General features: G+C 36.9%; 1 protein-coding gene across 1 annotated transcript in view; it reads left to right on the top strand.

Moving 5' to 3' along the window:
- Positions 1 to 17,062, top strand: part of OCA2 (oculocutaneous albinism II) — a 198,692-nt gene that overhangs the window by 161,598 nt on the left and 20,032 nt on the right. Inside the window, exon 23 of the mRNA XM_014960217.1 lies at positions 732 to 825. Within this exon, the coding sequence (XP_014815703.1) occupies positions 732 to 825 (94 nt within the window). The remainder of the gene's footprint in view (positions 1 to 731; positions 826 to 17,062) is intronic.

Below are 17,062 nucleotides of genomic sequence, written 5' to 3'. Positions count from 1 at the left end.
GAAAAGAGAAATATGGAGTTCTTCCAAGAGGATAGATTCACATTAATAACATGGCATGTTATTTTCCTTTGGTGTCGCACCCTCTTAAGAGAACCCATGTAATGTAATTTGGTGAAGTTCACTGAATAAAGTTGTGTTCTTCTATCTGTTGAAGAACCATTATGGTTTGGTAAGCTTGTATCTGTGGTGATCTCTTTGTATCAGCAGAGAGATTTGAAACAGATCAATTCCCCCTCTTTGTCACACTTACTGTGCTTTCAATTTCTGCTAAAAAAAAAAAAAAAAGTTAGCAATTGGTTACCCTATTTATAAAAAAGACACTAATTTGTTAATATGAAGTTTGTGTAAGGAAAAATGGCATCAATTTTTCTTACGATCCTCAAACTATTTCACCCTTTGTTTTCAGATCATCTGATGGCACCTTCTTGTATGTAAAACCAAAAATTAACAAATTTATTTGAATGAAAGTCTCTGCTAGATTGCTGTTATGTTCCTTCTCTATTTTTCTGGCTTATGTAGAATCAGAGGATGATACCATGATTATCTTTCAAAGCGTGAAGTTATTTATAGGACGTGGAGATACTGTCTGCATGTTTCTTTTCAAACCTATGCAACAGAAATTGATTTTTCTTTTCTAACTAGTACATCTTAGGACTTTAGTGCAGAATAAACAGAGGAAGGGTAGTAAACAGAGCATGACTATAAACTGGTATTTGTTTTTTGAACTGCAGGTAATGGAACATTGATTGGAGCATCCGCGAACGTTGTTTGTGCAGGAATTGCCGAACAGCATGGTTATGGCTTCTCTTTCATGGAGTTTTTCAGGTACAATTTTAAACTTCTCACCTTCAATCTGCCATTACTTTTTTTTTTTTTCTCTAGGCAAACAACGGATCCTCCTAGGAGAAAATTTGGAAAAAGGGCCTATAAAATATGCCTGTGTTCCTAATTTGGTTTTGGCCCCTGTAATGTGAGTGGAGGACAAATCACTTTATTTTTCCATAGTGTGGCTAGAATGCATAAAAGTGGTGGGAGCACAGTGGAACCCCAGGAGAAACAAAGCCTCAGAGATCCCTGCTTTGGTCACCCTCAATCTTATCTTCAGCTCTGTAGTGATACTAAGTTGTTGCTTTGTTGTTAAATACAGTTTAAATGTAATTTCTCATCTGCAAATTTTCATGGACATTCCACCACCAGGAGAAAGTGGGATGTCCCAGTTTAGACTGAGTAGAACTTTAGTCTAAGATTCTATGAGTAAACCTATTTATCTAAAAACAATTACTTCTTTTGACCAGCTGCTTAGCAGCTGTGAGTGAAAGTGTGAGAAGCAGCTAGCAACAGCTCAACTTGTGGTTTAATTAATAATTAATAATTGTTTTTTAATAATGGAAGTTCCTCTGAAGGTCATTCATCAGCAAGTTTTTAAGGGACAAGGTGTACTTAGTGTATTTAATGTGTACAACAGTTTAGTATTTTTCCAAATGCCTACAGTTTTTGAGTCTGTGGTTGAAAGGTGTAAATGGAAACTCACAAATGGAGGACTAGACATGAAGTTAAAGTTTAAAATGTAGTTGATTTAACTAAATACTAATTACTTGTTTTTCCACATATTTAGGGCAAAGGATACTGTTAGATTTACACCAATATTTTTTTCTCTTTTTTTCTTTATGTTGTTTATTTTAGCTTCTCAGCTATATTGGCTTTCCTTTATATTGTTTGCCTCAAAGCCTTCAAACCCGAGTAATTAATACAATTAATCATACTGGAGTGTCTGGAGCAGAGTCAATGATAACCCAAAGAAAACCCCGATGATCCAAACTGTTTTGTTAAAATTCTTGTTCATTTCTTCATAGTTTATTTCTTCACTCATGGTGTTCTGATGATGTATTTTAGAGAGATAGAATGCCTATCAAATCAAAGTCTTGGTTGTCAGGACCTTTGAGACTGCAGTATAACGTTAGGTAGTATACAGTGATAGCTAACAGACTTCTTGAAAGCCAAGCCCGTGTACAAAAAAGATGGCAATACAGCAATAATGGGCTCGTGGATTGTTCTGTTCATGTTTTGCATATGTTCAGCTTGTCATTTGGGGATTTAACTTGTTTTTAGTATCAACAGTGTGTCTTCTATGTAGATTTTGTAATGAAATGTTCTTAAAAATTCCATGACACTGGCTGTGTATCTAAGCAGGAACAATGACAGCCTGACAGTCTTTTCAACAGTGTTCACTGGAATGTATTCTTTGGGAAGATTGAAGACAATACATAGATGTCTTGAAATTACCTCTGTGTGTATGCTTTCAGTGGAACCAATTACTGGGGAAGGTTGTAGCTATTGTGAGCAAAGATGTGGGGACTGAAACTAGAGTGGTCACTGGAAGATAACAATGGATATTAATTAGCAGAAAGAACATAAAAGCTCACTTTTGCTGACTTCTGAATCATCAAGCAGGGAGATCATGAGCTCCTATTTACTTTCTCATAGGAAAATATCTATTTCAGTTGAACGTGCCCCAATTCAATATTTTCTGAGGCATCTTCTGGCATTAAGAGGTGTTGTACGTATCCCTTGAGGATTTTGATCTTGCTTACTTATGTTTATGAAGGTTGTCTCAAAGCATGAAGTGATTTTTCTGCGGTTTTGGCCTGTTTGCTCAGGATCACCCATTAGGTTTCAAATCCCTATTCAGGGTCCTCTGTGGTACTTCTACCATTATAGACAGAAATCGTTACTCTCTCATCTTGCAAACCCCTGTGATTCACCAGGGAAAAACCATGGATGCCATGTGTGAGGACATGATGGCCCTCTGCTGCCAATCTTTTCCTAAGGTGTCTTCAGTGCAACCTGGGCTGTGATTCTTTTGTCCTTCTCAAGTGTCTCTGTGCAGGAAACTCATGACGTGATTGTCCTGGGTGACTTCTGGGGTCATACAGCACTTCCCATACCCTGCCTCCCTGCCTGCATGCTAAACCACAATTATGCAAGTATGTTTAAGGGGGGACTATGCTAGAAGCAGCTTTTTTACCATTGGTGCCTTCCAAGCTCAGCCATTCGGCTTTTAACCAGCCCCAGAAATCTGAAGGCAGATAATGAATGACTGACACTGGATGATTTATTTAGACTATCTCAAATTCAAAGGAAAGAAAGTAATGTTAAGACAAAGAAAACCCCTGAAAGTCCTAGGAAGCTCAAGCTCAGAAAGAGCAATTTGCTTTAAAAAGGTCTTACATATTGGAGTCAATCCAAATTACACTCCTTTTCCACCTTGGAAATTTTCTCATCAAGCTGTATTTATGTGTTTTAATCTTTCCTCCTGAAAAAATCTTATATGTACCCTAATTTTTCATTATCCTTCTAGTAATTCACAAGGTAGAGCTGAACACAATGTTCCAGGCACTATCCTCTTATTAACAGAGGCAAGATTAAATACAAAATATAGAGCTATTTGTCTTTTTGTTGTTAATTTGTTAATTCAAATTCCTGTTTAATTTCTACTCACTGTTAAATCCAAGTCTATTTCTTTACTTGAGTGTGAGTATATCTGTTCCCCTTCACCCTCCAACTTCTTGTGTTTTTCCTGCTTTGTGTATTAACATACCATCAATGGACAAATGTAAAAGTGAAATGGTATGTTGTGTGATCTAGTAAGTAAATTGGAGGATGGACACAAACAAATGGTAAAAATAGAAATAATTGTGAGTCAGTAGAGTTTGGAAAAGAAGATTGAGAGTGTGGGTCATTTGCTGTACATGGTCAAGGGTAAACACCAAAGCAAACAAATGAGTATTATGCCTCTGGAGAGAAGAACAAAGTCTTAACCCCACGGAAAATATCAGATGTGTTAATAATATGAAGGCAATTGCTCAGGGACAGCATATATGAGTACACAGAAGGCAGGGACAGATAATATGCATATTATGACTTTAGTCTGGTCATTAGAGAAACATTAAATCATAAATAAGAGCTTAACATAAAGGAAACTCCCTAATGTAGGATAGTACTATTTCTCTTGGCAAATGGACAGATATGGACAACATAGTCTTGTTGTATGAATGATTTCCAGAGGTTAACATAGTAATTTTATAACAATTAAGACTGCAGAATAATCATGAGAGCTTCGTTTTTCTCAAGGAATAAGACAAAAGAAATAGCATTGCAGTTGTCTCTTCTAATATAGATGCTTTATTTCATGTTAGTTTTTTTAATTTTTACTAATATATCTCTGAGTTTATTTGTTGCAATATAGTGTTCCACTAGGTTAGTCCACCCTGTGGAATATGAATATGACCCACAGAAATCTTTTTGTTACCAATGAAAAATCTGTTTCCAGCTTCATAGCATAAGAAGTTCTAATAGCTGTAGGGGCTTTAATTATCTGTTTCCACTTCCTAATAAAATTGCCAGCTTGATTTTAATTTTCTCTTTAAGAGAGGCATTTATAACCTCATAAAGATACATATTATTTCAAACATAAAATAAGTCATGTTCCTTCATCCTCTTGTAATTCAATACCAACCACCCCTGTGTGCCTGTGATACATGAAGTGAGAAAAAAATAGAATCTTAGATAAATGCCGAACCTATTTCACACAAAAATAAAGTGGGTATTATGGGAAATACTCTAATTTTATTTCAAGCAAATTTTGACTGACTGTGAATATATCATGGTGGAGGATATATAGGTAAGAGAAGAATGGATTGGATAACTCTATGTAATGGGGTAAGAATATGGGAGAGATTATTTGATAAATGAGGAAATCAGTCTGCCCAGAGGAACAGGGTATGAGCCTAAGGACTAAATTTAGATTACAGTGGTAAGGTTATCTGGGTGTGATCCTGAAAGCATTGTACATATTTTCAGGTTTTGTGTTTTTCTGTCATTGCTCTCCCTTTATATGTCACCTCAAGAGCTGAATTAATATTCTCTGTCTTCTCTGGGAGTAACAATGATTTGGAAGTGTCAAAAAATATTGGTTTCTGATAATAGCTTGGGAAGAATATTTTTTCATCATATGTTTTGTCTTGGGAGATATTCACAGCAAAAATATTTGCAGTATGATATCCCATTTATCCCTGTTTGAGAGCACTCAACCATAAAGGCTGTGAAAGAGTGTTTTCTGTGAGAACTGTCATTCATGTATGTGGGAGGACAACTGGATATTCTTTGCTACCCCCTGTATATCCTACTTACGCAACTTAGTGAAAATAACTGTTTTAAAAAAACATTGGGCTTTGTAAAACCTTATAAATGTCTCTACTTGATTATGTTCTATATGTTAGACAGCTGTAGTCCTGTTCATTCCTACTAATTTAGTATAATTTTTCCCTATTTCTTGGTATTAACACCTTTTCATGCCAAATGTTGTTGCTGTTTTAAGGCTTATTCTGATCAGAATAAAACCAGCCCTTCTATTTTGGGGGTGAATTTTGGTGATGAAGACTTCAGTTGAGCAATACGCTATCCTAACACCTGAACACAATTCAGCTGTGGGCTTTCTGATCAACTGTGCATCTCCAGAAGATAGTATTTTGGGATGTTCAAAGTATCTAATGAAGATTCAATGAACTGTTATGTAAAGGCTTAATGGTTCTGATACACAAGTTAGCTCAATCTCATTTCCTACTACTCTTTTGATCAGTACATAAGAGTAATTGTTCATGGGTTAAATGTTCATATTTGACATGATAACACATTTATTCTGTTCAATTAAGGGCAAATGCAATACTTGACCAAAACCCTCTCAGCAAACCTGTTAATATACAATTCCAATTTGTACCTTTTCACAACTTTTGCTTCATAAAATTTCTCTTGATAAAGCTGGATCTTTTAGGTTTACACACAGGTTTACTACATGAGCTTGTTTTCATCTTTATCTTGATTCCTTTAAATGTGTATGGAAAGGTAGTTCAGCATGTATTCATCTTTCCATATTAGCTTCTATGCTGGGTTTGTTAAGAATGACAGTTTTTTTTCAGCCAGCAAAGAACAATCATCAATCAAGATTTTAACTGTGAGGGGAAGAATTAGGTTTGTTACTAGAGAATTTATGAGCTCACTTGTGCTCCTACTAGATGTACAGGTTATAGGAATGATCATGTTTATAGATTATTCTGTTAGAAATTGCATGCAATGGATGTTGTAAGTCACAAACAGTATAAAGTAATTTAACACTTCAAAACCAATCAATGAGCAGTGAGGAGAGTGGTAAATGTAATACATATCTATATTTTTCTAACATTGACCATAACCCATTCTTGGTCACCTTTTCTAAATACCAGCTACCAACTGAATCAATACCTAATAAGTTCCCAACAGCACTTGGAATGAAAACAATTTTAACAGTAATGATTTCTAGATATTTTTGGCAGTGTCAGAAAGTGGATATCCTGTTCAGTTTGTACAGTTCTACTCCTATATAAACTATTCTATGCAAAGGTTTTGAAGATATGTTGGACTGTGTCTTCCTTCATAGTAGAAAAGACATAAAATTCTCTTCAAATGTGTCTATACTAGTTATATCATTAGGTCGATAAAGGCTGTTGGGATAGGAGTAATCTTTCAAGACTTGTATTAATCTATAATTTTCTGCAGTGTATCTACATTTTAAAATTTGCCTAAGTGCACATGGAGAGCATTACATTCCAAGTTTTGTATTTGAAATACATAATTACAGCTATATTGAGTATAGAGGGAGTCTGGCACTCCTACGCAGGTAAAGTCTGGCAAGATGAACCCTTGTCTACTCCAACAAACATTTTCTAATTTTACTTTATGTTCAGTAGAGATGGTAAAGGAAAACTAGGGAGTAAGAAGGGAAATGTTAGATTTAAGAAACTGCGAGCTCTGCTGGGGCATTCTGGAAACATGAAGGGACAGCTTTCAGGCATTCCAACATGAAAATACTAGTCCTTTTTTCTATAAAGTGGAAAAGCAAGGACATAACAGAAATGTCTTTTTACTTCTTATAACAGATATTTTGTTAAAGTATTTTAAGAAATGGTAACACATGGTTAATAAATTAATGATATATTCATCTGCTTAGCTAACATCTGGCCAATATCACTGACTTTTAAAAATGTATGAGCTCTCTTTAAGTTCTGGTGCAGTTAATGACTATTTTCTTCTCCACTACTCTGTGGTACTCCTGTTACTAGAACACATCACCAGGATCCACGCAAACAGAAAAAGATGTATTCCTATCGTGAACTTCGGTGTGTGTCTGTTTACAGAAAACTTTATACTTGCCTAGTTCCTGTATTGAAATGTAGGGAAGTTGCATAACTAGGAAAAATAACAAAATAAATTGTCATTTTTTGAGTTCTGGAGAAAAACTTGAGTGTACTTCAAGTGACTTAAAGGTGCTTGGTTAAGATGTGTGGTTTCATGGTCCTTCACCCCTAGGTCCTCATTCCTGTGTCTTCCAGTTTGAGAAATGGGTTGGAATGTGCTGCATTTCCAATCTAGCATTCGTATTTACACTTCCTTCCTATAGAAGTGGGTGGAAGGGGGAGTAAGAGAAGAAAAGGTAGAGAGAGAGAAGGAAGAATGAGAGAATCCATTGTGCACCCAGGTCTCATTTCAGGTTGGAGCTGGCACATGGTTAAAACATAGCCCATTTAGAGACTCATACTGCTCATGTTCTGGAGCATGGCTTCTTATTCTGCTATTAACACCTACCTTCTTAGTCTTCACCTGTATGTGTCTTGGCCATCTTCTCTACTGCCACTGTGTTGAATTTTTAAATGAGTTTTGACATACAGATGAATGTAGAAACACATGAACTCAATCAGATGTGCATCAGGATGGAATGATTCCTGTAGCTAACCCACAGTTAGAAGTCACATTTATTGTCTTTTTTTTTTTTTTAGACCAGTCCTGAGTAAAAAATGATGCCTTGTAAAATGGGGATTTAAACAATATCAGTGAAGAAGTTCATTCTTGCCTTGGTTTGGCATTTGTGAAAGATTTAAAATCTTGTCTTCCTTTAGGCTCTAGTTTAATGCTGCTTCTTCCATAGCCGACTTTTTGCATGTGACAAGGCTATACAAGTTTTCTGAATTCCTCGTTCAAGTTACAGGGCTATGATGGTTGTTACATAAGTGAATATTGCAGCAAGAAAGATATTATTTATTTATAGAGTTTTGTTTAAACTATATAATGGCTTTGCATTTATTTGTCTAATAAGCTGTAAGGGAAGCTGAAGAGAAGAAGTCGTCTTTCCCTATTTAGGTGGGTGAGATAGATAGATTTTGGGAAGTGTTTCATGAAACTTTAACACCTTTTTTTTTTTTTAAAATGAACAGAATCATAGAATCATGTTTTTATGAAAAGATTCTTGAAGTATCTCCAAAGCCCAGGATTTTGATAGCAGATTATGATTGGTGCCGAAAAGTGAATTTGAAAATCAGAATGTCTGCTCCAAATACCAGCGTAGCACTTCCTCGGTGTCTCTTTAAATAATAGTCAAATAAAACCTTAAATGAATTACTAGAAAAATCTGCAGAGAATAATTTTTCACTGGTAGGTGATGAAGTTTAAATAAAAACTCTTTCTTTGCTGACATGTCTGGCCATGAGGATTCATATTTCACCACTACTAATATGGGCTGAAATCAGCTGAGAATATTCACCTTTCTAGCAAGCTTTTAAAAGGCAAGTAAATGACTTCATTTTTCATTTCACTGAGTTTGATTTCCACCAGATCCCCTAAAACTAGTTTGAGTGGTACTGTACCTGAATGTACAGAATTTCATGGTTAGTTGTAATATAATTAAAATAGGTGTATCCAGTTCCAGGGGTATCTGGAGTGAAAACAGGAAGGCTCTTTAGTTGATTAAACTTCTACAGCATCAAGGCAGGACTTAATTTGGAACCTTTCTGTTTTGCATTGAGGAAAATATGCTTTTGTTAAATACTAAAAGGCCCAAAATGAAGGTCATATTTACCATTATGTTGTTATGCTTGTCATGATTGTGATTTAAAAAAAGCCTGGAGCCTATAAAATCAGAGAGAATTTATGTAGTTATAAGAGGTCAGTGCATTATTTTCCTAGATAATTCATCAATGTCAGTAGTGCTAATGAGAATGCAGGCAATGTGTCAAGAGTTAGTGCGTCCATGTCTCTGCTGTCGTTGTGGTTAAGCACTCGTGTTTGCAGATCATTAAATGAAAGGCTTGCTAGCGCCTTACAAGCCATCGTAGGTCCATGGGAGAAGAGAGAATAAGTGTCTACAGTCTCTTTTGAGTGAATCCACTCACTGACGATCATGCACATCTCATATTGCCTTGTTTTGGTAGCTAAGATTAGAGGAATATTTCTGGCAAGAAGAGAAGTAGGACTGAAATAGTCTTTGCTGTTTTCACCCACCATGTCTTGGAGCTAATAACTGGGTTGAGTTTCTTCTTGTTCCCAATCTCAGTTCGTGCAGTGCATGGAAAAGGAACGGGTCTGCTTTTGATAGGAGTGATACCAAATTAGCCTGTGTGCTGTGTGGTGGTAAAAGAGCTGTATGTTATACAAGGGGGCAAAAATATAGTAAGGCAAAACTTAATCTTCGTTAATTTGGTTTAGAAAATATTTATAAAGAGGAGATGTTTGCCACAAATGCAGGAAGCCTTTGGTGTATTTTAAACTACAGTGGTAAAATATGATAAGAAATGGAACAGAAACCTTAAAAAAAAAGGGGCAAGTCCATGCTGTTACAAGCATAGTTTTCTGAAATGTCCAGATTACATCTGAAATCACATCAGTTATTGTGTCTGCTCTCCCTGTGATCATCAGGGTTCAGCCAGTCCAGACTGGCTTTATTTTCCACTGAAAACTCCTATTCTCTCTTTAGGCAGGAGGTAATTTTGTTATGCCCTTAATTAGGGTGTAAGTTTTTTTCCTTCCATGGTATTTGTTATTTTTGGAGTCATCCATCTCCTGTGCTCGATGCAACAGTAAATAAGTAAGTGCTTCAGTGAGATACAAAACCCTTTCCTCTCCCTTTGGCTTTCTGGGAGGGAACTCAACTTTGTTGAGGCCTTATAGTTAATACTACCCTGTACTTTAAAATGTAAGTTCACAGACAACTAAGCAATTCGCCTGTTTGTGGCTTGTTACTTGCTCTTATTGCTACTACATATGCTTCTTTTGATTTTATTTTTTGTTTTATTCCTACAGAGTATCTTCTAGTGAGATTCTAAATTGCTGGCTTTTGCCTAAATTCTTGCCTCTTGGAAAGCAAATTCAGAAGCTGTACTGAAACACTGTTATTTAGTTTGTGAAATAACTGAGAGTGTTTGTTTTACTCAGATGCTGGCTGGACTGTTTAAAAAAGTGAATTTGATTGCTGCTCAGATGCTGTCCCCACTGTTCATGGGATCCTTGTTTACTGATTTATTTCACTGTGACTGAGATTTTGTGTGTCCTGAAGGAGATTTATTTGAAGTAGGCTGAACTACATTTTTACTTCTCCCAATCTAATGAGGAGCTTTTCAAGTCTTCATTACATTGGGGAAGAATGGCTGGAAAGCTTCCTGGCAGAAAAGGGCCTGAGGGTGTTGGTTGACTGTCTGCTGAACATGAGCCAGCAGTGTGCCCAGGTGGCTAAGAAGGCCAACAGCATCTTGGCCTGTATCAGGAACAGCGTGGTGAGCAGGACTCGGGAGGTGATCGTCCCCCTGTACTCGGCACTGGTGAGGCCTCACCTTGAGGACTGTGTCCAGTTTTGGGCCCCTTACCACAAAAAAGACATTGAGGTGCTTGAGCAGGTCCAGAGAAGAGCAATGACACTGGTAAAGAGTCTGGAGAACAAGTCTTATGAGGAGCAGCTGAGGGAGCTGTGGTTGTTCAGCCCAGAGAAAAGGAGGCTGAGGAGCAGAGAGCTTATCACTCTCTACAACTACCTGAAAGGAGGTTGTAGAGAGGCTGGGGTAGGTCTCTTCTTCCAAGTCACATGCAATAGAACAAGAGGAAGTTGTCTCAAGTTGTGCCAGGGGAGTTTCAGATTGGATATTAGGAAAAATTTTTATGCTGAAAGGGTTATTAAGCATTGGAATGGGCTGCCTGGGGAAGATTGAGGCACTGTCCCTGGAGGTATTTAAGAGATGGCTTGACATAGTGCTTAGTGACATGATTTAGTGATGTTTTTTTATCAGAGTTAAGTTGATGGTTGGACTAGATGATCTTGAAGTTCCCTTCCAACCTAGACAATTCTATGATTCTATGATTCTAAGTTTGAAAAGTGCACTCTTCTCAGCAAGAGCAGGAGGCCTGACTCTAGTGATAGTGATAAATGAAATGTTACAAGAAAGAAAGTGAGCAATATAGCTATTTGTAATCAAACCAGGGAGAAAGAGAACAAAATGGAGGCCATTACAGAACAGCAAAAGCCAAAGACCAGAAAAATTGAAAAAATTCTGTTGCATTTCTTAAGTATAACATATCGATGAAGGCTGTTTATAGTAAAGCCTATTTGAAGTGACTGGGAGAACAGCCAAATAAATGTTTATGGCTTATTGAGTCCTCTGCTTTTGCCACTTCAGTAAGAACTAACTGTAATCAATGGTCTCTTTTATTTAAATTCAGAAGTCTTTGGATTGTTGTTGATAGTGGTATTTCTCTGCACTCTTTCCATTGACTATTGCAACCAACAGATAGTCATTAGTATATTTAGATAATATAGTATTTCTATATTATGCAGTTAAATAAACTGTATGAGAATAAAGGCATCTTAGATTGCATCTCATTTTTAGACTGATCACCATAAGGATTATTTCACCTAGTTGCTAATATGACAGGAAACAGGGCAGTATTCCTGTGTAGTATATAGTCTGTCACATTTTATGACTTAAGTGTAATATTTAAAAAAAAAATTGTTATTATCTGTCACTGACATGGGAGCAAAGTAAGGTCTCTGGCATCTCTGGGCTTTATTTTTGAAGTTAAACCCTGCCACCTACAAATTGTGCCTGTTTGACAAGAAAGGTTTTCTTTTTAAAGGTTTTACAGGAATATCTTCTTGACAGATTGATTGTGTAAGTCTTCATGTTGCTCTAATAACTCCCTTTTAATGGGAGAACTTTAATTCATGTCAAACTCAAAAGTTCAGTGACAGGCAATGTGCCTTCTCTTAGTTTAGAGGATAAAAATAATTGACATTTTTATATGCACAGAATAAACTGCCATAAAAATATTAATTTCTGTGACTATTCATATAGAAAGAAATAGAATGAAATGCAAAATGAGTGGTCAGCTTTTCCATAAGTTTTGAGACAGTGAAGATGACTCTATTAATAAATACAATCAACAACTATTACTGAAATAATTAAGAAAAGCGTGATAAGCCAATGCTTGTCTTAATAACTGTTGTAGATGGAGTAGAATTACAGGTTTGGAAATGCTTCTTAAGTTTTCTGATTATGTAGAAAGTTCAAAAATAGTTTTCAGAAAAGCAGCTAGTTTCTGAACAATTGTAGTATAGAAAATGATTAAATTTCTTTTTTAATGCAGGTGACTATTAACACACGCACCACCCCCACCCCCCCCCTCACCCCCACCCCTTATGGTAAAACACACTGCTTTCTCATGTATGAGATCATTTTCTGATATTAAGAACAGCTGGATGGAGGAGGCATCGAGGTGAGGTGGAAGGGTGTCCTGGGCCATGAGCCCATGGGGAGCTCTGGGGAGGATGTGCAGGGACAGTGTGGTCTGTGGTGCCCCCGGGACCATGGCAGCTTTGGAGTGTAATTGAAAATCAAATGATTTACCAGCAGGAGCAGTGTCTGCAGGCTGTTCTGTCTGCTGTATATTGAGTAGTAAGACACAGCACAAAAAACTGCATACCTAAACTCATGACTATGAATGACATGATATTATTTTAAAAGAAGTTTAGTCAGTTTAATGACTTTTCAGGTCACCTTTTTGGGGAACCTTCACCTTACAGAAGTTACAGACTTTCCCTATGGTTGTGTGCTACTCCAGAATTTTCTGCATTTTCCTGGTAAACAACAGGACAACTGTTGGAAATAGGATACTTGACTTGAAATGTGACTCATCACACCTGAATTCATCCATTTAACTCAGCCTATTCATTTATATTCCTTCTATAGTCAGTGGAGTGGAAATGGGAAGACTTGACCTGACATATTAAAGGGATATACTGAGATGGGAAATCTGGAAGTCCCTTTCTTTCAGCTGACTAAAAACAACCCTGTACTGTTGTGGCTTAAAGCTAAACAATGCAAATTGTACCTTAGGTAAACCATATATATAGTTAATTTTTAGCAGCTCTTAGATAAAGGCTGCACCATAGAGCATATGCAAAATAAATACTGATACATGACACATTACTTTTACTATTTCCTGATTCATGAGAGCTAAAGGGTAAAACTATTCATTTATCTTGACAATTTTAGTGGAATTTATGCATGAATGTGGTTATGTCTATGAAAGGCGTAGTAACTGAGAATAATTCTACATTAATATAGTATATTTAATTTAAAGTTAGTATTTCAGATTTTTAATTAACATTTCAATTGAAAAAAAGTAGATCAAACCCACATCAATTTTGAAATAATTTCGTCTTCAAAACCTTGTATGGCAATGTTCGAATAATATTGACCAATCAAACACTAAATTTGCTGGGTTACTTTTATTCCAGGAAAGGGTAGAACAGAAAAGTGAATGAATGCATTATTTTAATGCAAGTTTTATTCTGACTAATCTTGATGTAAGAAAAGTATTTTGATTCTTAGTAAAATAGTTTATCTGAAGATGGGATTCAGCTTCAATTAAAATGTGTGATGTCAGCTAATTGTTCTAAGCTCCCATTGGAGCTCCCAGTTGGGAGGTAAGTTTTTACTCTCTTACCTAAACACACATATTTATCTAGTCCTGTGTCCAGGACATTCTTCATGGGTCTTATAGATACGACCCATGCCATCCTGAAGTGGCAGCTGGAAGCTGAGTGGGATAGCCTTCACATCTCCAATGGCACTGCATGTCTTCCTTTAGGCAACTGATTTGAGCCTCTCACAATAGACTTGATGGAATCTAACATGTGTAGACACATCTACTTGACACACTGCTTGCTGGGTTGACTAGATTTTCCACTGTCTACTGGGGGAACATAGACAAAAAACCCCCTTTCACATACAGTTCCATCTGCATGTGCCTGAACCTGGAGCTGAATCCCATAGTTTCTCATCCTGTGTACACTGACATTGTGCAAAAATTTGTCAAATGAAAATGCAAAAGAGAAAAATAAGCAATAACCAAGACAGAAACATATTAATGCAGAAAGTATGTACACTGAAAAAAAAAAAAATACACTGAAACTCAATTTAAGAAACTGCAGCACATTCATCCATGTTCATTTTGCTCTCTACTCTTTCCTATTGTGCCTTACTATCCCTCTATTCATATGTCCTCCTTTTTTATTTCCTGCTCAGTAGCAGGTGGTGTTTTCCTCTGCCATGGAGATGTGAGAGAATATTGAGAAAAGCAGAGATAAAGACCTAGAGCTTCCCAGGCTCCTGAACAGCTATCAGGTCTACGGTCAGGACTTTTCAGCAGGTCCTTTCAGAGCCCGGCTGAGCCGGGTCCAACTCTATCTTTCATCTGGCTAAATAAAAGAAAGGGAATTTAAATGATAACCTAGTTCTTTAGCCAACCGCCTGCTATTTTGGGGCTGACGATGGTCTTGTTATGATTTTTGCGTTGGAGACGCGTGGTCGCTGGGCCCCGTTTGGTGGTGAGCGGAGGACAGCGGCCACGGCTCTGTCCTTGGTGCTGCAGGTCGAGCCGGGACAGAACCTTCAGCAGGACCGAGCGGCTCTCCTTCCCTTGCATTTCTTTCTCTCCACGCACGCTTTCCACCCAAACACTGGAATGACCATAAAAGGGAAGTTCAAAAGGAGTGCAACCGTGTATCATCCTGGCTTCTTTTCCAAATAGCGTGGCCATCAGGGTTAGGGAAGTGATTGTACCCCTGTACGCATCACTGGTAAGGCTACACCTCGAGTATTGTGTCCAGTTTTTGACACCTCACTACAAAAAAGACATTGAGGTGCTGGAGTGGGTCCAGAGAAAGGCAAAAAAGCTGGAGAGGGGTCTAGAGCACAAGTCTTATGAGGAGTGGCTGAGAGAACTGGGGTTTTTTCGCCTGGAGAAAAGGAGGCTGAGGGGAGACCTTATCACTCTCTACAACTACTTGAAAGGAGGGGGTCAGTCTCTTCTCCCAAGAAACAAGTGATAAGACAAGAGGAAATGGCCTCAAGTTGCATCAGGGGAGGTTTAGATTGGAATTTCTTCACAGAAAGGGTTATCAAGCATTGGAACAGACTGCCCAGGGAAGTGATTGAGTTGCCATCCCTGGAGGTATTTAAAAGATGAAAGTGTGGTGCTGAGGGACATGGATTAGTTGTAACATGTCAGTGCTAGGTTGATTGGACTTAATGATTTTAAAGGTCTCTTCCAATTAAAATGATTCTATGATTCTGTATGCTGATCAAGGTACGATTCCTTGGGAGTACAGGGACTTGAACGGGATTCTCCTACTGTACCTTATTGGTATAGTCTTGGTGAAGATTGTGCATTGATGTTTAGGTGGCTAGTCACAGTTGTTGTATTTCACTTTACATAAAAAATGTATGTGCAGCAAACAGTCATCATTTCTCCATTTAGGAGGTAAAAAACGGAAGGACACTGACTTGGTTTTGCATTCCTACATGTAAAGTATATTTAGTTAACCTAAAATTCTTTACTAGTTAGCCATTTTGTATGTTGGAAATAACCCTTTTGCTATGTTTGCTTCACCATAAAATTCTCATCCCAGGGAAAAATAAGTATATATTTCTATGCTTCTATTATCACGTTCTGCATTTATCAGATTTAGACCAGAATATATTGAAATACAAAGCTCATGATGCATTCCTACTGCAAACTTCAAACTCGAGAATAACTTCTGTAAGAATCAGTCATCATTGATAGTCATAATTTGTAAAATCTCCAAGTCTGATTATGCATAAAATAGAAGCCTTAAAGTTTTATTGGCTAGTGGGAATTTTTGCTGCACAAGAAATGCAAGATTAGTTGTTTATGTTTATAGCTCATGGAGACACCTGTGGTCTCAGAAGAATTCTTCTGCATGAGACTCATAATAATCTTACACCTTTTACCCTGACTTTCCTTTTTAATGATTCTTTACTGGGGTTCCTCTGTCCCTTGTTAAACTCCTAAAGAAATGATCTATTATTTTTGCATAGATGAGGATCATCTACTCAGTTAAATCCCAGACATGGACTTAATGTTTGCAGATTTCATCATTAAATATGATTATTTATGCATAACTTCTTATGTCATTGAAAGCAGCTGAAATTTTTCTGTTATCAGAAATAAATTCCTCTTGAAAATGATACAGTATTTTGAAATTAAAGTATTCTCATTCCTATGGATCTGCTGATACTTTTCATAAATCACAGGATTCATAGAAGTATGATGTTTGTTAAAAAGGAACACATTCTGTCTTTATGCACATATATATTCCAATGGAAAAGCTGTTAGGGATTTAATTGACATTTAGCATTAGAATTATCAAAACTTCCTGGTTCAAGAACAGTAAATCAAATACCGTCTAGTTATTTCCTAGGGTTATTTCCTATGATGTAAACTGTGATCTTCATTTACTGTTACCCTTGGCAAGACTTGTTACAGATAGTTGAGGATCACAAGGGTCGTTATAGGTCGTGACTACAAGGAAGACTGCTGTTATTGAACACAGGATAACTAGGATAACAGAGGATAACTAACTTTCCATAAGATTTTCAAAATGAATGAAAACAATTACTGAAGCACAAACTGGAAGAATTTGAAATTAAGAGCAAGTCCACTCATCACAAGCTCTGCTGAAAGTCAAAAGTAAATATGAAATTAATATTTTCTTCTGTTCTCATGAGCTTAGTCATATAGATTGCATGACATCATTTGAGTTCATAATAAAATTCATATTGATGCACAAAAATAAGAAAAGCTCCAGACCCCATAGTGGTCCATCAATATGCTTAATTTTAAGTGT

Source organism: Calidris pugnax, unplaced genomic scaffold (assembly GCF_001431845.1).
Source record: "Calidris pugnax isolate Ruff unplaced genomic scaffold, ASM143184v1 scaffold188, whole genome shotgun sequence".
Classification (NCBI taxonomy): Eukaryota; Metazoa; Chordata; class Aves; order Charadriiformes; family Scolopacidae; genus Calidris; species Calidris pugnax.
Note: the sequence above shows the minus strand (reverse complement) of the source record. Positions and strands in the feature narration are given on the sequence as shown.